General features: G+C 38.4%; 1 protein-coding gene across 1 annotated transcript in view; it reads left to right on the top strand.

Moving 5' to 3' along the window:
• TMPO (thymopoietin) overlaps positions 1-21,942 on the top strand; it is a 57,398-nt gene extending 35,456 nt beyond the window's left edge. Inside the window, exon 10 of the mRNA XM_044228587.1 lies at positions 21,858-21,942. Coding sequence (XP_044084522.1) covers positions 21,858-21,927 — 70 coding nt within the window. The 3' untranslated portion in view covers positions 21,928-21,942. The remainder of the gene's footprint in view (positions 1-21,857) is intronic.
• The last annotated feature ends 746 nt before the right edge of the window (positions 21,943-22,688 follow it).

Below are 22,688 nucleotides of genomic sequence, written 5' to 3'. Positions count from 1 at the left end.
TTTTGTGGTAAACATTTTTAAATCCCTTTTCAGTAATAGAATCCCAACAGGAAGAGGCTATGTAGTCAGGCTGTCACCTTGAATTAGCAGTCCCAAACTGCTTTTCAGAATTCATATAACATCCTCCTGCCAATGATTTGGGAAGGAAGTAGAGGAGACCCCGAGTCTTGAGTGCAGGGCAACTGCAACAGATTGATTCCATTGTGTTCTGGTATAGAATCATCAGCTTAGCTGACATTTGATGGCATTTATGCTATCTTCATAGTGTTTTGAAATTGATTGCTTGTAAAATTTTACCAGCCACTTGAACAAATACTTATTTGATGCATCTATGCCAGGTATAATTTTTTTCACTGCAGGATGCAGTTTTAGAAATATGTTTGAACTTGTCTTGGGCATTCTTATGAGAAGTAGTTTTTAAAAATTTAAAAAAATTATTCCATTAAGTAACAACAGTATAGGTTTTTCAGCAGTTTAAATATTGTTGCCAGTTTTCTTTACCTTATTGAGAATAAATTCATAATGTTTAACCCTTGTAAGTCAAAGAACCAAACATTTGTCAGATCTTGTTGGGAATAAGTTACGAAAATACAATTCTAATCAAACTCTAATATCCTAGACCACTATGGACTTTGTAGTTGAGAATTTAACACAGTGCTGTTTTGGTAGTGCATAATTTGAAACTGAGGCAGTGTAAAGTGTACCTATGTTTATTTGTCCTAGTAACAGAAATTATAGTTTATCACAGCTATGGTTTAATTAGAAGAAATAAGTGATCTGTTGGTATGTAATCAAGACTTAATTTAATTATGGCCATTTCTATGGGTCAGAAATAAGGGAGTGACTTGCCTGTGTGTATGGTTGTGACTAATGGTCTCATAAACTGCCAGCCAGGGCTGCAGTATCATCTAAAAGCTTGACTAGGGCAGAATCTTAATGAAGCTCACAGTATAGTTGGTACGCCTTTGAGGTTCCTTACTGAGTTCCTCCAACTGTTGAGAGACATAGGTTACCTAGGTCCTCTCGTGACATGGCAGCTGGCTTCTCCCGGAGCAGTTCAAGAGAGAAAGTGCATACATGATTGAAGGAAGACACAGCATTTACATTACCTTATCTTGAAGTGACACACCATCACTTTGCTGTGTGTTGACCTGGTCTTACAGATAGAGATGACTGTTAAAATGGAGACGGTACTACAGAAGATTGGGTACCAGGAGGCAGGGATGATTGAGGTTCATCATGAAGTTTCCTACCACAACTGTCTTAAACTGACGGGTTATATGCATATTTAATTTGACAGTGCTATACCACTTGGAAACAGTTGCTTTGGAATAAATATTGCTTTGGAATTGATATGAACATTTCTTTATTTGCTTTAATTTGTTCATTATTTCAAATACTGATTATAAAATTAAATGTGAATGAACAGCAATGAGACTGGGGAGATACGTAAATTTATCTTTCAGAGGTAAGTCCAACAGACTTGATTAATAAGATGGTTAGAGAGGGATAATTAAAACATTACCTTTAAGTCTTTTACTTAGTTGGTCTAGTGGAAAGTGGTACCAGTCACTGAAAGAATTCTAAAGGAAGACTAAATATGGGAGAAAGAAGATAGACTTTGGGTTTAATTATATTGAATTTGATATCCCTCTGAGAAATTCTAGCACCTAACACAATCCTTAGCACATAGTAAGCACTTAGATACAATGTGAATAAATTCAAATAGAAATCATCTGTTGGCAGTATGATCTGAAGCTTGGGAGAGAAACTGGGAATAGTTAGGTGTCTATAAGAAACCTATAAATTCCAAGTGACAGTAATATATAATACCATCCACAGATTTGAAAGTGGGAAAGAGCTAAGTGTGAATGTCCGTATTTAAGGAATGGATGATGTAGGAAGACCAGGAGAATGCATTGTCACTGAAGAGAGCATTTTTTTTTTAAGATTTTATTTATTTGACAAAGAGATCACAAGTAGGCAGAGAGGCAGGCAGAGAGAGAGAGAGGGAAGCAGGCTCCCTGCTGAGCAGAGAACCCGATGTGGGACTTGATCCCAGAACCCTGAGATCATGACCTGAGCTGAAGGCAGCAGCTTAACCCACTGAGCCACCCATGAAGGTGCCCCATGAAGAGAGCATTTTAAGAGGAGTGGTCCATAGTTAGGCTGCCTGAATGTGGGCAGAGAAATGACGCCTACTAAATTTGCTATCAGATGACTTTGCTGAGAATTTCAGTGTTGTGGCAGGGACAGAAGTGTAGACAACTCTTAAGAATAGAGCAGTGGTTTGAGAGTTGGTGATTTGTTAAAGGAGGATTTGGGTTTGTGTCTAAAATGAGACCATACAGCCCCACACAGTTCAAGAAATAATATTACCAATCCCCCAGAATCCTCTCCCTTCTAGTTTCTGCCCCTCCACAACTCACTACCTGTTGTAACCACTGCTCTAACAACACATTTTCTTTTTTTTTTTTCTTTTGTTGCTTCATAAATAGTCATACATTTCTTATACTCCTTTGAGTGGCTTTCACTTAATATTGTAAAATTAATCCATATAATTACATGTAGTGGTAGATTGTTTATCGTCATTGCTATGTTGTATTTTTAGTATGGTTTATGTTTAAATTTTTTTTATAGAGATTTTATTTACTTGAGAGACAGCGCACAAGCAGGGGGAGGGGTAGAGGGAGAGGAAGAAGCAGACGTCCCACTGAACAGGAAGCCCAATGTGGGATTCGATCCCAGGACCTGGGATCATGACCTGAGCCAAAGATAGACGCTTAGCTGACTGAGCCACCCAGGTGCCCCTATTTCCTTTTAACTTCCAGTGGGCATTTGGGTTGTTCCAGAGTTTTGGCTATTAACCAAAAATGCTACGAACATTTCTTTGTGTCTTTTGGTGGGTATATATGTGCATTTCTGTCTGCTGGGTTATAAGGTCTGCTTATGTACCAGTGACAACTTTTATACTGATTTATAGTTCTTAAATGTTCTGGATACTAGCCCTTTGGCAGTCTACCGGATTCTAATCAGGAGGCAGAAATGACACCAGTTATTTGAACAGAAATAATTTAAAGAATTAATTAATTGGGAACCTGGCTGGCTCATTTGGTAGAGCATGTGACCCTTGCTCTTGGGGTTGTGAGTTTGAGCCCCATGTTGGTGATAGAGATTAAAAAAAAACAATCATTAACCAAAGTTATTAACTAGATAACTGAAAGAATAACATAAGAATTATGCTGTAATGTGGCTATAGCAATTGAAGCAGAAATATATGAGTCACTACATACTTTGTTCATGTAGTTCTATCCATGAAAGGATGATTTTTTAAAAATATAAGGAATATAGTCAGTGATATTTTAATAGTGTTGTCTGATGACAGATGGTAGCTACACTTGAGCTATCATAGCATAGATACAGACTTGGGTTCATGTAACCTTGTCCACTACAAAAAAAAAAAAATAAAAATAAAAAAAATCCCTAGAAGAAAGTTCCCCAGTGGAACTTGAGATACAGAAAAAGAACTTTCTCACCCAAGCATCAACAAAACCACATAGTATTGTGTTCAGCACATCACAAAACCTTTTAACAATTCTGTTAGAACAGTTGTAAATATTCACAAATACAGACCCAGATATGCAGTGTATTTTTGATTCTCAACTTCAGTTGGCTGGTCCTACACCCCCATTATGCTGTTTCAGTAAAAAACTAAGCACTGCCAAGTTTTAAAAAAAAAACAAAGATTTCTATATAGGAAGAACCCCTAATTCCTTCAATGCACAAAAAATTAATTTGAGGTAGATCATTGACCTAAATGTGAAAGTTAAATCAAGCTTCTAGAAGAAAATGGAAATATCTTTTTTTTTTAAGATTTTATTAATTTGAGAGCATGAGCTGGGTGGCAGGCAGAGGGAGAGGGACAAGCAAACTCTCCACTGAGCAGGGAGCCAAACGTGGGGCTCTATCCCAGGACCCTGAGATTATGACCTAAGCTGAAAGCAGACGCTTAACCAACTGAACCACCCGTTTGTCCCAAAACCTCCAAATGTTAAAAGACTGAAATATTTTATAGTGTATTTTGTGACTACAGTGCATTTGAGCTAGAAATCAATGAAGAACAGTATTATTGAGAAAACCTTTTCCTGGGAATTAAACACTGCACTTTGAAATAACTGTTGAATCAAAGAAGGATACAATAGAAATTGGAAAATATTTTGACCTGAATGATAACTAAAGATACAACTATGAAAATTTGTGAGGTATAATCAGTAATTAGAGCAAACATCATACTGTAGTAAAATTTTAAAATCTATTTAAAATCAAGAGTAAGACAATGTCCTCCATCAGCATTTTTATTCAACATTGTACTGGAGTTCTTTTTTTTTTTTTAATTTAAGATTTTATTTATTTATTTGACTGATCCCAAGTAGGCAGGGAGGCAGGGAGCAGGCTCCCTGTTGAGCAGAGAGCCCTATGCGGGGCTCCATCCCAGGACTCAGATCCTGACCTGAGCTGAAGGCAGAGACTCAACCTACTGAGCCACCCAGGCGCCCCTGTACTGGAGTTCTTAACAGGAAGACAGAAAAAATAAAAAGGAAAAGCTGGGAAGGAATAAATAAAATTCTTATTCACAGATGACATGACTGTATATGTAGAAAAACCAAAATAAGAACCTATAGCTAAACAATTAGAACTAATAGGTTTATTTACTTAGCAAGGCCTCGGAATATAAGGTCATTGCATTGAGGTCAGTTATGTTGCTGTATATCAATAACAACAACAACAAATAGAAAATGAAATTCTGAAAAATGCCACTTAATAAGACAAAAAACATCAAGCACATGGAAGTAAATCTAACAAATAATGTGAGAGACCTTTCACTGAAAACTACTAATTTTAAAAGAAATTAAAGGAAATCCAAATGAATAACATAAAGATGTTAAATTTTCCTGAACTCACAGATTCAGTGTAATTCCAATCAAAATCCCAGCAGACTTTTGATTTAAAAATTGACACAAAATTTTGATTGAGCTGATTCTGATATTTAGATGGCAATGCATAGAGTTAAAAATAGCTATGGCAATTTTAAAGAAGAACAAAGCTGAACAATAACACTGCCAAATAGCTTGACCTATTACAAAGCTGTGGAAATTTAGTTTGGTCTCGTTCCAACAATGGACAAATAAAACAATGGAACAGCACAGAGAGTTCACAGACAGGTTGAATAGAGTCACCTGACAGATGACAAAGACTATATTTCTGTGTAGTGCAAAAAGAATGGTCTTAATATGGGTTAATTGAATATTCACATTAAAAAATTAACCCCAACCTCACAATCACATAAAAATTCCAGATGGATTATCCTAAAAATTGGAAAGATCTGGCAATAAAGAATTTTTTTTAGTATAGCAAATATAATATAGGAAAATAGTATCTCTTTTTGAACTTGAAGAAATGTAAAGCTTTCTTCAGACGAAAATCAATGCCCATTAACAAAATAATTGATAAATTGAACTCTATCTAGTAAAATTAAAAACTTTGTTCACCAAAATACATCATTTAAAGAGAGTACAAAGGCAAGGCAAAGATACTTTGCCTTGAAGATATTTGCTATATATGTGTGTCTGATAAAGGGCTTGTATTTGGAATAAGTGAAGAATTTCTAAAAATTATATATATATTTTTAAGATTTTATTTATTTATTTGGCAGAGAGAGAGATCACAAGTAGGCAGAGAGGCAGGCAGAGAGAGAGGGGGAAGCAGAGCAGAGAGCCTGATGCAGGGCTCAATCCCAGGACCCTGAGATTGTGACCTGAGCTGAAGGCAGAGGCTTTAACCCACTGAGCCACCCAGGCACCCCTAAAAATCTATATTTTAAAAAAAGCAACTGGGGCACACGTGTGACTCAGTGAGTTAAGTGGCCGACGCTTAATTTTGGCTCAGGTCATCTCACGGTCCTGAGATTGAGCCTCTGTCAGACTCCATGCTGGGCATGGAGCCTTCTTAAGATTCTCTCTCTCTCAAAAAACAAACAAACAAAAAAATGAAAGCAACTAGTAGAAAAATGGGCAAAAGAGTCATTTCACAAAGGAATATGCTCAAATTTCCTGTGTATATATTTCCTGTGTATATGTGGACTTCAACCATAAACAAACAAAAAAACCATAACTTTTACTACATTAAAATTAAGACCTTCATTTAGGGGCACCTGGGTAGCTCAGTGGGTTAAGCCTCTGCCTTTGACTTTGGTTGTGATCTCAGGGTCCTGGGGTTGAGCCCTGGGCTCTCTGCTCAGCAGGGAGCCTGCTTTTCCCTCTCTCTCTCTCTGCCTCTCTGCCTACTTGTGATATCTGTCAAATAAATAAATAAAATCTTTTAAAAATATTTAAAAAATAAATTTAAGACCTTCATTTTATCAAGAGACCTCATAAAGAGAGAAAACACAGAACATGAGAGAAAATATTTACAACATATATAGGTGGCAAAAGATGATCCAGAACATAGAGAATTCCTACAAATAAATGACAATCTTTTGCCAAAAATGAGCAAAAAGTCTTTAACACATCACAGATAAACATAAAAAGTTTGGCGTCATTGGTAAGTAATTAGGCTCATGTAAAGCAAAACCACAGATACTATTCCACATTCACCAACCTGCCAAAAATTAGTGTTACACCAAAAAAGCATGTGGAGTATAATGGGAATATCCATGAGCAACTGGTGAGACTTGTAAATTGGGACATCTTTGAAAAACAAGACATAGATGTTGAATATAAGTGTACCCTAAGAATGAGTAATACTACTCAAATATATACCCTGGATAGACTCTTACACTTGAGCATCAAGATGCATGTGGGGGTGCCTGGCTGACTCAGTAGAGTATGCAACTTTTGATCTCAGGGCTCTGAGTTCAACTCTGGGGGGCATAGAGATTACTTTTAAAAAAGAAGAAGACGCACGTAAAGAAGGTTTATATACAGTACTGGTAATAATTCCAAAAGAGGGACTACTGGGTGGCTCAGTTGGGTAAGCATCTGCATTCAGCTCAGGTCATGATCCTGGGGTCCTGGCTTTGAGCTCTGCATTGGGCTCCTTGCTCAAAGAGGAGCCTGCTTCTCTCTCTGCCTGCTGCTCCCCCTGCTTGTTCTCTCTCTCTCTGACAAATAAATAAAATCTTAAAAAAAGTAATTATCTAAAGAACTTTATAAGCTATCCATCAGTAGTAAAACAGATGGGTAAATTGTTTTATATTTGTACACTGGAATATTATAATGTATGAATTATAGCTAGGCAGCATGGAAGAACTTCACGATATTGAGCAAAAAATGCAAGGTAAAAATAATATAATACAAATTAGAGTTCCAAAACAGGTAAAATTACATTGTTTGAGGACATAGAGTTAAGTAGTAAAACTATAATGAGAGGAAAATAATTTTCAGGAAAGGCTGAATACGGGTAGCCTCCTGTGAATGGAGGGGATTGTGATCCAGGAAGAACACAGAATAAGAAAGTAACTGGAGGGTAGTGTTGCATTTCTTGACCAGGGTGTGGTTTTATGGTCATGAAATTGTACATTTATTATATGTACCTTCCTTATGATATAGCTCATATTCTTTTAAGTCCAAAAAGCTTCCCAAAATCAGCTAAAAAGTGGTTGAGATTATCAATGTGAGAAAATGATTTTAATAATTATAAATGATCTATACTTGGTTTTTCAAGTCAGACCCTGAATAGCCAATAAAATCTTGAAAAGAACAAAGTTGGACTGGTTTCAAAATGTATTACAAAACTCAATAATTAAAACAGTGTGGTACTCACATAAGACAGACATATTGACCAGTGGAATAGAATAGAGCCCAAAAAAGAATTCTTACACATATGGTTAAATGATTATCAACAAGGTTGCCAAGACCCCTCAATGGTGAAAATCTTCAATAAACAGAGTTTGGAAAACTGGATATCCATCTGCAGGGTAATTAAGTTGGACCTTTATACTATACACGAAAATTAGCTCAAAGACTTAAATACAAAATTTAAAACTAAAAATCCTAGAAGAGAACATAGGATTAAGCATTCATGACATTGGATTTGGCAATGATTTCATGGAAATGACACTAAAACCCATAGGCAACAAAGGCAAAAATACACAAGTGGGTCTAAACCAAGCTTTAAAACTTCTGTGCATCAAAGGATACAATTAACAGAGTAAAAATGCAACCTACGGAATGGGAGAAAATATTTGCAAATCATACATCTAATAAATTAGTATCCAAAATATATATTTTTAAAACTCCTACAACTCAACAGCAACAAAAAAACCCAAGTAGCCCAATTTTAAAATGAGCAAAGGTCTTGAATAGATAGTGCTCCAAAGAAGATAGACAAATGGCCAAGAAGCACAGGGAAATTGTTCAATATCACTGCTCATTACAGAAATGCAAATCTAATGAGATAACAGCTCACACCCACCATCAGGACGAACACTATTAAAAAAAAAAAAAAAAAAAAACCCGCTGTGCAAAACAAGTGTTGGCCCAGATGTGGAGAAAAAGGAACCTTTGTGCATTGTTGGTGGGAATGCAAACTGGTATAGCATTGTGGAAGACAGTATGGAGGCTCCTCAAAAATTTTAAAAATAAAACTATCATATGATCCAGTATCACACAACTGTATATTTAGCTAAAAAATACAAAAACACCAATTTGAAGGGATACATGCACCCATGTTTATAGCAGCAGTATTTACAATAGCCAAGATATGGAAGCAGCCCAAGTGTCCATTGATTAGTGATAGGATAAAGAAGATGTGGTATATACACACGATGGAATATTATTCAGCCATAAAAAGACACTGAAATCTTGCCATTTGCAACAACATGGATGGGTCTAGAGAAAATAGTGCTAAGGGAAATAATCAGAGAACCAGCAATTCGACACTTAATGTATATAATCTGATTACATCTTGCACATATGCACCAGGAATTGTACAAGAATTTTCATGACAGTAAAAATCCTAGACAGTAAATCATGACAGTAAAAAACTGAAATTCCATGGGGTGCCTGCATGGCTCAGTCGGGTAAGCTTCAGCCTTCAGCTTAGGTTATGATTCCAGGACCTTGGGATTGAGCCCCGCATGCATCCGGCTCTCTGCTCAGCAGGGAGCCTGCTTCTCCTTCTCCCTCTGCCCACCGCCCCCATCTGCTTGTACTCACTCACTCACTCTCACTCTGTCTCTCTCAAATAAATAAAATATTTAAAAAATCAAAAAATTAAGTGCCACTCATTATTTAAAAAAAGAAAAACAAAAACTTTGCAACCTAACAATAAATGGGAAAGTCCTTAATTGATAAAGATTACCTATCAAAAACCTATAGTGATATATTACATTTAACAATAAAACAATAGACTATTGCTTTACTCAAAAAAAATAGGAATTTAAAAACAGTTGCTAAAAAATTATTTTAGGAACTAAATAAGAATGCTTATTTTCATCACTATTTGTTCATCTCTAGGAGGCAGATTAAATCCTCATTTTGACACTGAGGAAACTAAAATGCAAGTGGATTAAGTAATTTTCAGAAGGCCACAAAGCTATAATCAAGATGGAAGTTTTGAACCCAAAGCTGACCAAAGAGTTTATATTTTTACTTGTGATAACAAAGGAATGTCAAACCAGACACAACCAAGTAACTCCAAACATTCAGACTCAACTCCTTAGTTAGGTGAGGATTTTATGGATAGCTTTGATTAATAAAATGAGGGCTGTCATAATCAGATAACAGAATAAGTCCAATTTTTTCTTTGGTGATGGGACCAGAAGGGCTGTAATTGAGGTTTATTCAGTTAAATTGGCGTGGTGACCTAACACTGAAGTATTTGTTTCTAAGGTATCATAGTAACAGTGACACTTTTCTTAAGACCATTCCAAATCAATATAACAGGAAAAAGTTATATGGCATTGTCAGTAAATAGTCACTTTATGGATTGTTTGGTTTTTGTAAATGAGTCACTTTGAAGATATTTGGATCTTTTTATCACACTAGATATGTACTGTGAGAACCCCAAACAATACCACATTTTATACTTGAATCTAAGGATTAATAAGCAGACTTTGGTTAGGCTGTTTACTTAAGGATTTTAAAAATAGTGGCTAGTCATATGTCCACAAGATACGATCTCAGAAATACCCAGGGATAAGCAATCTTACAAGAAGGGTCCACTAGATGTCACTGTAGAACTCACTGTTCTTGTAATACGGGTTTCCTTCCTCCGCCAACTACCACCCCATCCAAAAGTAGAGTATTCCTATGAAACCTTTCATAAATCAATATGATATAAAGTGAAGAGGCACTCAGCATTTTGTAAAAGCAAAAATTCTCTTTGGATTTCTTTTGGTTAGTGAAAAACAATAGTAACATAGTCTTCTGTGAAAGTAAAGTGGCCTAAAGCAAACTTTCCAGTAGCAGGGAAAACCCGTATTTCTTACTGTGGGAGAACTTTACTAAATAGAATCTTGTCATTTGTCAATAACAGTTAAAATGTTGAGTCGCGAGGGGTTCTTGGCCAGCTAAGTTGGTAGAGCATGCAACTCTTAATTTCTGGGTTGTAAGTTTGAGCCCCACATTAGGTATGGAGATTACTTAAAAATAAGATCTTAAAAAAAAAAAGGTTGAGTTGCTATCATTGCATGCTGCATCAAAAATGGTATTAGAGGGTGCCTGGGTGGCTCAGTGGGTTAGGCCGCTGCCTTCGGCTCAGGTCATGATCTCAGGGTCCTGGGATCGAGTCCCGCATCGGGCTCTCTGCTCAGCAGGGAGCCTGCTTCCTCCTCTCTCTCTCTGCCTGCCTCTCTGCCTACTTGTGATCTCTCTCTGTCAAATAAATAAATAAAATCTTTTAAAAAAATGGTATTAGAGAATTCCTGGCTAGCTCAGTCCATAGAGTGTGCAAGTCTTGATCTTGGGGTCGAGAGTTTGAGCCCTACATCCGGCATAGAGTTTACTTGAGATTTCTGTTTTGTTTTTTTTTTTCCTAAGCTATTAGACTCCAGGAGTGCCTGGGCGACTCAGTCAGTTGGGTGTCCAGGCCTTGATCTCAGCTCAGATCTTGATCCCAGTGTTGTGAATTCGAGCCCATGTTGGGCTCCACGCAGGGCATGGAGTCTACTTAAAAAAAAAGAAAAAAGCTATTAGATTTCAATCATTATGCTCATGTCATTACACTAAAATGAGCATAAAGGTAGAGTAATAGAAAGTCAGTAAATAGGAAATAAGCAACCTTAATTTTGACTTACTATTTCCAATAAAATATAACTTGTTTATCAAGGTTTTTAAGTAATTTAGGTTAATTTACCCTCCACTGACAACATAATTTTTTTAAAAACTTTATTTATTTTACTTGAGAGCAGGGGAGAGAGCAAAAGCAGGGGAGCAGCAAAAAGAAGGAGAAACAGGCTCCCTACAACCAGGGAGCCCGAGGCAGGACTCCATTCCAGGATCCCAGATCATGACCTGAGCCAAAGGCAGACACTTAGCCAACTGAGCCACACAGGTACCCCAATATTTCATTTATTTTTTTGAAAGAGAGATAGAGCACGCACAGAGGAGAGTGAAAGGGAGAAGTAGACTCCCCACTGAGCAGGAAGCCCCAGGTAGGGTGGATCCCAGGACCCAGAAATCATGACCAGAGCCGAAATCAAGAGTGGACATTCAACCGACAGAGCCACACAGGCATCCCAACACCTCAGTCTTTATAGAATGTCCATACTGCCTCACTCTCGGTAAAAGGATGAACATTGACTGAAATAACTCCTAGCGATCTAGAAAATCTTAAAAACAGGACTGTGTTGAAAAAAAGGACAATGAAAAATGTTTTGTGGACTTAACTGCTGGCCTTTTAAAAAATGTAATACAATATAAAAACATCAAGGTAAATTATAGGACACATAGTCTATTTTAAGCCATGAATCTGTAGCTGCAAATGGCTATAATAAATGAAAGGAAAGAATGTAACTAGTCTATGGTGATCCTTGAACTTGAAATTGAAACCATATCTTCAACACATTTCTCTAAGACAGGCTTGATAGCATGCAAACTTGTTCAGTAAATATTTATGGAACACTTTGTATGCACACCTGGATCTAGGTGCTGAGAATCCACATACAAGGGCAAAAAAGACACTTGTATGAGCTTCCAGATAATGGAAAGGAGGGAAATGCTTTCTCAACCTTAGCAAATGGAACTAACTCAGTTCTACAGTTTAGAATGCCCAAAATAAGTAGGATTCAAGAAGAAATGACAATTCCAGGACCAGAGAATGAAAAGAACAAGTGAGTTAGGAGTATCTTGCATCAGAAAGCAAGGATGTGCTCAAAAAATGATGGAACATGTTAAAAGAACACAAAAGCCAGGTTGCAGGGGCTCTCTGAGCTAATATGAACATCAAAATAACAGTAACATATTATAACCAGAACCCACTGAAACAGAATCCAGAGTCTACACTGAAACAAACAAACAAGAAGGAAAGAAAGAGAAAGTGTTAAGGGGTGCCTGGATCTCTCAGTCAGCTAAGTGTCTTGCTCTTGATTTCTGCCCAGGTCATGATCTCAGGGTCATGAGATCAAGTTCCACATCAGGCTCCATGCTCAGCGTGAAGTCACTTGAGATTCTCTCTCCTCTTCCCACTTGCATGCTCTCTCTCCCTCTCTCTTTCTCTCTTTCTCTCTCTCTCTTTCTCTCATAAATAAATCTCTAAGAAGATGTTAAGAGGGGGGCTTGGGGAGCTCACTCAGTTAAGCACCTGCCTTCAGCTCAGGTCATGATCCCAGCATCCTGGATCAAGTCCCGCATTGGACTTGCTTGGCAGGGAGCCTGCTTCTCCCTCTCCCTCTGCCTGCCGCTCCCCTTGCTTGTGCTCTCTCTCTGCGTCAAATGAATAAATAAAATCTTCTGAAAAAAAAAAACTAAAAAATGTTAAGAAATAAGGATTTAGAAAATTTCCATCTTGCAACCATCATCGTAGTCATTGGCTACGATGGCAAGAATCATCAGTGGATATAAATACAAGTAGGTACAAGATTCTTCAGAAACAGGGTATTTAGTCTCAAAAGTATTTCCCCACAAATTACTTGCCAATTACAAAGGGAAAAATAAGATCTTTACAGTGAAGAAACGATAGACTCCCCTAAACCCCATGATTAAAGTTAACCTCACCAGTAATGGTGTGAATTAACAAAAATGCCTCCTCAGGGAGGCACTGAGAAGCACATTATCACTTACATAGTCATCTTTCCCTAAAAGCACAGCTTCAGTCTAATCATAAAAAAACATCAGACAAGCTGAAATTGTGGGACATTTTACAAATTAGCTGGCCTGGACTCCCGAAAAATGTCAATGGCATGAAAGACTGAGAAATACAAAAACTTCTAGAGCAAAGAAACGAGAGAGACCGCACCACTAAACTTAGTGTGCCATCCTGGACTGGATACAAGCCTGAGAAAAGGCATTGCTATGAAAGGACATGATTGAGGGCACCTGGGTGGCTCAGTGGGTTAAGCTTCTGCCTTTGGCTCAGATCATGATCTCATGGTCCTGGAATCAAGCCCCACATCAGGCTCCCTGCTCAGCAGGGAGTCTGCTTCCCTTCTTCTCTCTCTGCCTCCCTTTCTGCCTACTTGTGATCTCTCTCTCTGTCCAATAAATAAGTAAAATCTTTAAAAAAAAAAAATAAAAGGACATGATTGGGATTACTGGTAAGTTTTGAATGTGGATTGTAGATTCAACTATCAATGTTAAATTTTCTGATTTTGATCATTGTACAGTGCTCATGTAAGATAATATCTTTGTTCTTAAGAAATACATTCTGGGGGTACCTGGGTGGCTCAGATGGTTAAGTATCTGCCTTCGGCCCAGGTCATGATCCTGAGGTCCTGTGGTTGAGCCCCGCATCGGGCTCCTTGCTCAGTGGGGAGCCTGCTTCTCCCTCTCCCTCTGCCTGCCACTCCTTCTGCTTGTGTTCTCTCTCAATCTCTGGCAAATAAATAAATGAAATCTAAAAAAAGGAAGAAAAATACATTCTGAAGTATTTAGGGGTAAAACATCGTTAAGTCTGCAACTTACTCTGGAAGGGTTCAAATTAGCGAGGCCTGGGTAGCTTAATCAGTTAAGCATCTGCCTTTAGCTCGGGTCATGATCCTAGGTGTTGAAGTCAAGTCCATGTCAGACTCTTTGCTCAGCCAGGAGCCTGTTTCTCCTTCTGCCCTTCTCCCTGCGTGTGCTCTCTCTTTCTGACAAATAAAATCTTTTTAAAAAATGGTTCAAATTTTATGAATGAATGGATGGACAGATGCATAGATCAATAGATGGATGGATAGATTTAAGAGAAACTTGTAGTGGTTGCAGCAAAATGTTAAAAAAATACTGGTAAATCTGGATGAAGTATATATGAGAATTCTTTATTCTTACATCTTTTAAATTTGAAGTTATTTCAGACTCCTATTTTATTTAAAGTTTTTTTTTTTATTTATTAATTTGAGAGACAGTGTGAGCGAGCGAGCAAGAGAGAGAGAGAGAGATAAAGAGAGGATGCACGAGCAGGGGGAGGGAGAAGCAGACTCCCTCTGTGGAGTGAGGAGCCCGATGCAGCGCTGGATCCCACGACCTGGAGATCATGACCTGAGACAAAGCCAGATGCTTTAACTGACTGAGCCACCCAGGCATCCCAAAAGTGGCTTTAAATAAACTAATCCAACACCTAATAATTTTTATAGATGACTACTGCATTTTACTTGTGTGTATTGAAGGGCTGTACGTAAGAGGTTTACTCATTGTTTTCTGGTCACCTCCTTGTTACCTTCCTAGAAGACTCATCAGGAAGCTACATCGTAGTCATCTAGATATAAACAGAATCTATTCAAAAGTGTCTACAGTGGTTAAGAATGAGACTGTCACCGGTCCCTCAAAATCCATATGCTCCTCTTCCTTTCTCAGTCCTCTGCATCTGGGTGGTGTCGTGAGATTAATTCTCATTCAAGGAACATAAGCAGAAGGGATGTGTCACTTTCTCTCTGAGGCAGGTGAATGTGGGCGTGCCTTCCCCTGTTTCTTCTCTTCCCCTTTGGCCAAACTTAGAATGGTCATGTGTTCAGATGGCAGAACCATAAGAGAAAGCAGCTTGGATCCATGAGTCACCCCTGGGAGGAGAACTCTCTGGAGAACTACCTGATCAGCAATAAACTTTATAGGTGCCAGAGGCAAACTTTATTGCGTTGTACTGATTAGATGTTAATCTGCTAAATTGAAATACTCAGAGCTGCTTTCAATTCCTCTTTCTCTTCTCCCTCTCTCTTTTTCTTTTTTTTCGTTAGAAAATATCAATTGGTTTCTCTTCTCTGGATTATTGGTTTCTTTCCTAGCTAGGGCAAGTAAGATCGGTAAGGTTGATGCCAAGGAGGCAGTCAGCAGGACTGGGAAGGTGGTTACCTACAGGGGAATGAGCAAGTAAGGGACAATATATTGAAGATAATGAAAACCAATTTAATCTCTGTCAGAGAAAGTAGTTACAAATGTGAAAAGGAAAAAAAGCTAGAATGAGTCCTGTGGTATTCTGACTTGGAATTGGAGGTATTAGTTGAACTAATACCTCCAAAAATCTTTTTAAAAATATTTTTATTGATTTATTTGAGAGAGAGAGATCACAAGTAGGCAGAGAGAGAGAGACAGGGGGAAGCAAGCCCCCTGCTGAGCAGAGAGCCCAATGGGGGGCTCGATCCTAGGACCCTGAGACCATGACCTGAGCCGAAGGCAGAGGCTTAACCCACTGAGCCACCCAGGTGCCCCTGAACTCATGGTTTTAAAAGAAGAGAGAGAGAAATGTGTATGTGTGTGTATGTATATATACTGAGAGAGCCTAAAATCAATAATGCCCCAGAGAATAAGCACATTCTGCTCTCAGATCAAATGCTTTTCTCTCCTAAAGAGAACCAGAGCTCTTTGGAGAAATGGCGGATTCCAGAGCTGGGGAAGAAAAAGTAGATGATGAGTCTGGGGGAAGTTGGGTGGGGGGATGGGTGAAATAGGTGATGGGAATTAAGGTGTGTATTTGTCGTGATGAGCACCAGGTGTTGTATGGAAATGCATACACTGAAACTAATATTACACTGTTTTAACCAACTGGAATTTATATAAAAACTTAAAAATAATAGCAAAAAAAGGATAAATAAATAAATGAGATGAGTCTGGAAAATTTGCTGTACCAGAAAGTAACAAAGTGCTTAAAAACTGATGGGGACTTATCAGAGGAATACAGGATCAATTTAAAGAGGTTTCTACTGGCCAAATCTGTGTTAATACAAGCATCAAAAGAATGTTTTATTAGATTATAATTCATTGAATAAAATAGGAATTCATATGTCCATACTGATATAAATAAATGAAGAATGAACTAAATAAATAAAGAGAAAGTAAAGCACTTCCTTAGTGTAGAATAATAAATGTAGGACCAATAGAGTTAGAAAATCACCATCTGCCAATTATCTCATAATAATTGATCCAGGCAACAATCAATGATAGATGCAAATTACTTATTAGTTAACATAAAAATAGTAACTTTACAATGAAAAAACTTGGCTAACACCACCTTCATCAAGTGATCAAAATTCATCTCACCAGGGGCTGGCTCAGTTGGTGGAGCATGCAATTCTTCATCTCAGAGTTGTGAGGGGCAGCTGCATGGTTCAGTTGGTTGAGTATCTGCGTTCAGCTCAGGTCATGATCTCAGGGTCCTTGGATCGAGTCCCACATTGGGCTCCTTGCTCAGCAGGGAGTCTGCTTCTCCTGCCCCTATCCCTTCTCCTGCTCTGTCAAATAAATTTTAAAAAACCTAAAAAAAAAAGAAGAAGAAAAGAAACCAAGCCCCACATTGGATGTAAAGATTATTTAAGGGATAAAATCTTGGTTTTGTTTTTTTTTAAGATTTATTTATTTGGGATGCCTGGGTGGTTCAGTTGGTTAAGCACCTGCCTTCAGCTCAAGTCATGATCCTGGAGTCCCAGGATGGAGTGCTGCTGTGTCAGGAGTCTGCTTCTCCCTTTGACCCTCCCCTCTCTTGTGCTCTCTCTCAAACAAACAAACAAACAAATAAATAAATAGATCTTTAAAAAAATAAAGATCTATTTATTTATTTGAGAGAGGGGGTGCAGGGAGGGGCAGAGGGAGGAGAGAGAATCTCCAGCAGACTCCCTGCTGAGTGCAGAGCCTGAGGCAGGGCTTGATCCCACAACCTCAAGACCTGAGCTGAGCTGAAATCAAGAGTCTTACACTTAACTGACTGAGCCATCCAGGTGCCCCAGAATAAAATATTTTTTTAAAATTCACCTTACCAGTAATAGGACAAATCAGCATTATGCGCCTTCTGGTATGAGACTCTGAAAAAAAAACAACAACAACAAAGGATCACTTCCATGATATTCCTACCTTAAATGCAAACTCTAGATCTAATCATGAGAAAACTCCAGAGAAATCCAAATTGTCTATCTTGTACTTCAAAATAAGTGTCTGATACTCTTCAAAAATGTCTGGGTCATGAATGACAAAGGTAGGTAGAAAGCCTGTTCCTGATGGAAGAAGCTTAAAGAGACATGAAAATTACATGGAATGTCCTCTTGGACTGGATACTGGATTAGAAGAAAAAACATTTTTTGTTTGTTTTGATTTATTTTTTATAAGCTATAAATGATGTTATTGGGAAATTTGGATATAGGATCTATGGATTGGATGGTAGTATTATACCAATGCCCATATCCTGATTTTTGATGGCTGTGCTTTGTTTTTTAGGAAATACCCACTGAAGTATTAAGGAGTAATAAGGCATCGTGTATTTTTTTTTTTAAGATTTTATTTATTTATTTGACAGAGAGAGATCACAAGTAGGCAGAGAGGCAGGCAGACAGAGAGGAGGAAGCAGCCTCCCCGATGAGCAGAGAGCCTGATGCGGGGATCGATTCCAGAACCCTGGGTTCATGACCTGAGCTGAAGGCAGAGGCTTTAACCTACTGAGCCACCCAAGCGCTCCAAGGCATCGTGTATTTAACTTCACCCTCAGCTGGTTCAGGAAAAATATGTCTTTGCATGTGCATATAGGTATGCATGTATATTTCTGTGCATATTCATAATCTATATCTCTATACATATAAGCATATTATTATGTGTATGTAGGAAAATGTTAACAATTGGGAAAACGGAGTGAAGGATATATAAAAGTTCTTTGTACTAGTCATGTATCTTTTCTGTAAAATTACTTCAAAATTTAAAAAAGTAAGCAAATACCCAAAGCCAGAAAATGTGAAGAATAAGATGTTGAGAATTTTCCCATAAATAATGAAAGCTAATCCCATGGGAGTGAAGGAGAGTCCTAGGAAGAGAATGTAAGAGAGGCCAAAGACAGAACTTTGGAAACAGTCACAGTATCCTAAACTGGCTGTTCAATAGATATTAGATAATTTTAAAATATAGCCTAGGGGCACATAGGTGACTCAGAAGAATCTGCCTTTGTCTCAGGTCATGATCTCAGGGCCCTGTGACAGAGCTGGAGTCAGACTCCCTGCTTAGCATCTGCTGCTTCCTGCTCACCCTGCCCCCTCACCACCTTATGATCCTCCTCCTCTCTCTCTCAAATAAAGAAATAAAATCTTATTTAAAAAAAAAAAGGTAGGCTGGGGTGCCTGGGTGGTTCAGTGGGTTAAGCCTCTGCCTTCGGCTCAGGTCATGGTCTCAGGGTCCTGGGATGGAGCCCTACATTGGGCTCTCTGCTCAGCGGGGAGCCTGCTTCCCCCTCCTGTCTCTGTCTGCCTCTCTGCCTACTTGTGATCTCTCTCTGTCAAATAAATAAATAAAATCTTAAAAAAAAAAAAAGGTAGCCTAGACTAATCTAGCCATTATATTGATTTTCAAAATTAGTGTACTAAGATATTTGTATTTTTCCTAGATGTATTTATGGTTGTTTTTATTTGTTTGGTTTTTGTTTTGTTTGTTTTATTTTAAGTAGGCTCTTTGCTCAATGTGGGGCTTGAACTCACCACCCTGAGATCAAGAGTTACCTGCTCTATCAGCTGAGCCAGCCAGGCATCCCATATTTACATTTTTTATTTTTTTTAAGATTTCACCTATTTATTTGAGAGAGAGACAGAGATAGTATGAGCCGAGAGGGCATGAGCAGGGAGGGGTGGGAGAAGCAGGCTCCCTGCTGAGCAGGGAGCCTCACATGGAGCTCGATCCCAGGGCCCCAGGATCATGACCTGAGCCAAAAGTAGACACTTAACTGACTGAGCCACCCAGGCGCCCCCATATTTACGTATTTTAACAATCATGCTACCTTACATATTTTAAGTTAAAACATGCCTTTTTAAAAACATGCCTTTTAAAATTACCCTTGAATCCATTATGTTAAGGCAAATCTCAAATGTTTCAACAATTCTTTAAAATAGATGTTACCTTTCTTTGTTTTTATATTTTAATTATATTTCTTAAAGTAAATAGTACTCCAAAAATCTTTAAGTTGTCTAGATTATTGTTACATTGAGCAGTTTCAATATATTTTGGCAAATGGGCAAGAAGGGAGGATGCTTTGATAGTTCTTGAAAAATGAGACCTAACTGGGAGATTGTCGTAACAGAAAAACAATGACTACAAGTAGCCAGCAAACTGAAACATAGCAAATAAGAAGTTCTTAATGCTAAGACTAAAGATTGTCGACGTAACTCAGAAGATTTGTTTATGTAATGAAAATTATGAAAGCAGTGATATATAAAGACAATTCAGGTTGGGTACGATTTGTTTGAAAGACCGTAGTGAGGGACGTCTCGGTGGCTTAGTCAGTTAAGTGCCTGCCTTTGGCACAGGTCATGATTCAGGGTCCTGGGATGGAGCTCTGCATTGGGCTCCCTGCTCCGCAGTGAGTCTGCTTGTCCTTGTCCCTCTGCCCCATCCCCCCTCCCCTTGTGCTCCTGAGCTCTCTCTCTCTAATAAATAAATAAAAATCTTAAAAGACAGAAGTGATATTGGAACAAATAATATTGTTCATGTGCAAGAACACAGTATAAGGAATCTTAGAATCCACTAATGTACAAACAACATATACCAATTTAGTTCCAAGAGTCATCACATTTCCAGGACACCTCGCTGGCTCGGTCAGAAGAACAATCGATTCATGATCTCAGGGTCATTAGTTTGAGCCACACATTGGGTGTAAAGATTACTAAAAACTAACTGAATAAATAAATAAGTCAAAAAATTTTTTAAGAGTTATTGCATTTCCATTTACACAGACTTCAGGTGTTTTATCATATTTTTTTTAAGTAAAAAATTGGTCCTTAGCTTCAGCCATACCACTTAAATAATGAAATAAATAATACTGCTATTTATTTGTTTGTTTTTAAGACTTTTATTAATTTGAGAGAGAAAGAGAGCAAGTAAGCGAGTGTGTGAGCAGGGAAAGTGTGGGGTTGGGGGGGCTGCGCAGAGAGAGGGACAAACGCACTCTTTTCTGAGACCCTGAGTGTAGAGCCCCCATGCAGGGCTGGGTCTGGAGAACCTGAAATCATGACCTGAACTGAAATCAAGAGTTGACCGCTTAACCAACTGAACCACCCAGGCACCCTTATTTATTTATTTTTAATAATACTGATTTTTAAAAAGATTTTATTTATTTATTTATTTGACAGACAGAGAGATCACAAGTAGGCAGAGAGGCAGGCAGAGAGGAGGAAGCAGGCTCCCCACTGAGTGAAGAGCCCAATGCGGGCGGGGCTTGATCCCAGAACCCTGGGATCATGAGCTGAGCTAAAGGCAGAGGCTTTAACCCACTGAGCCACCCAGGTGCCCCTTCTTTTTCTTTTTTTTAAAAGAAGAATATATTTTTTAAAGGTTCTGTTTATTTATTTGACAGAGAAGAAGAGAGAGTGAGCGCAAGCAGGGGGAACGGCAGACAGAGGGAGAGGGAGAAGCAGGTTTCCCACTGAGCAGGGGGTCTGACGCAGGGCTCTATCGCCAGGACCCAGGGATCATGAACTGAGCTGAAGACAGATGCTTAACAGACTGAGCCCCTAGGTGCCCCTAAATATTTTTCAAATTGGCATTCTTAATATCGAAAGAAAAATGTTTCTTTTCCACCTGTTTTAAAACAGCACAAATTATAGAAAATTTGAGGAATTGCTTGTGTTAGTAGGTTAATTATAATTGTGTAGCAATCAACAATATTCAGTTTCTTTCAGAAGAATAAAGTCAGTTAATTCTACTAACATTTGAAGTTACTGCTGTTTAAAGAATGCATTTGATTCCCTAAAGCAACTACTTCCCAAATGACTATCTTTCAAGTTTAGAGATATAAGAGTAGAATTCAAGAATTTTTCCTGAAATTTCATTACGTATGCAAATTTTAATTTCATTTAGGATTGCCTGCAATTGCACTGTATTCATGTGTGAGTAGGCCCCTCGGTTACCTACAGCAAAAATATCATGAGTGACATGAGGTTTGAATTACAACCAATTACAATACATTTTGTCTCATAATGACCCAGGGCATAAACAGAAACTTAGGTAGACTCTATTTTACATCTGTAAGGCTGAATAGAACTAGTAAAGCCTCATTCCTTCATTTTATATTCATTACTTCTCATATTTGCTATTTTGGGGGGGTATATATATTTCTCCCTACAATTTCCTGTATGGTTACCAAGTCTGTAGCTGTGTCCACCTTTGAGCAGCTGATATTCCCCTGTGCCCCTTTATACTTAAGCAGTTGCCCCTTCTTGTATGGAGTACTGATGGCACACACCACAGCCTTGCACCTTGTTCTTGCAGGTGTAATAACAATGTGAACAGTCAGTTGGAAGCAAGTCAGATCAGCTGGGATTCCATTCTAGTAAACTGAGCACTTCACATCCATGGCAAACCAGGTAATTCAGGAAGTCGTCTCATTTTCTAGATAGGAAACTTATGTCAGACTCGTTCTGTGGGCTCATGCTTTGAATTCCTTATATCATTGGTTTCTAAACCTGACTATTTACAGGAATCACCCGGGGATCTTTAAAAAATGGTAGATTCCAGGACTCCTCATCAAACTTAGCAGAATCTTTTGCCGCCTCAGAACATCTGTGTCTAAGAAGCTCTCCAGGTGCTTTGATGAGAAGCCATATTCGGGAACTTTTTTTTTTTTTTTTTTTTTTTTTCATATTTGGGAACTTCTAACTTGTGATGATGACCAGCCTCATTTAAAACCTGTAAAGGGCACCTGGGTGGCTCAGTGGGTTAAAGCCTCTGCTTTCGGCTCAGGTCATGATCCCGGGATCTTGGGATCAAGCCCTGCATCGGGCTCTCTGCTCGGCAGGGAGCCTGCTTCCTCCTCTCTCTCTGCCTGCTTGTGGTCTCTGTCTGTCAAATAAATAAATAAAATCTTAAAAAAAAAAAAAAAGCTGTCCAATGGGGCTCCTGGGTGCTCGGTTGGTTAAAGTTTCTGGATCTTGGTTTCAGCTCAGATTGCAATCTCAGAGTCGTGAGATCGAGCCCTGCATCAGGCTCCCTGCTCAGTGGAGAGCCTACTTCTTCCTCTCCCTCTGACCCTGCTTGTGTGCTCTCTCTTTCTCTGTCAAATAAATAAATAAAATCTTAAAAAATAAATAAAAAGGCTGTCCA

Source organism: Neovison vison, chromosome 12 (assembly GCF_020171115.1).
Source record: "Neovison vison isolate M4711 chromosome 12, ASM_NN_V1, whole genome shotgun sequence".
In the NCBI taxonomy this organism is placed as follows: Eukaryota; Metazoa; Chordata; class Mammalia; order Carnivora; family Mustelidae; genus Neogale; species Neogale vison.
The sequence above is the reverse complement of the archived record's forward strand: the minus strand, read 5'-3'. Positions and strand labels throughout refer to the sequence as shown.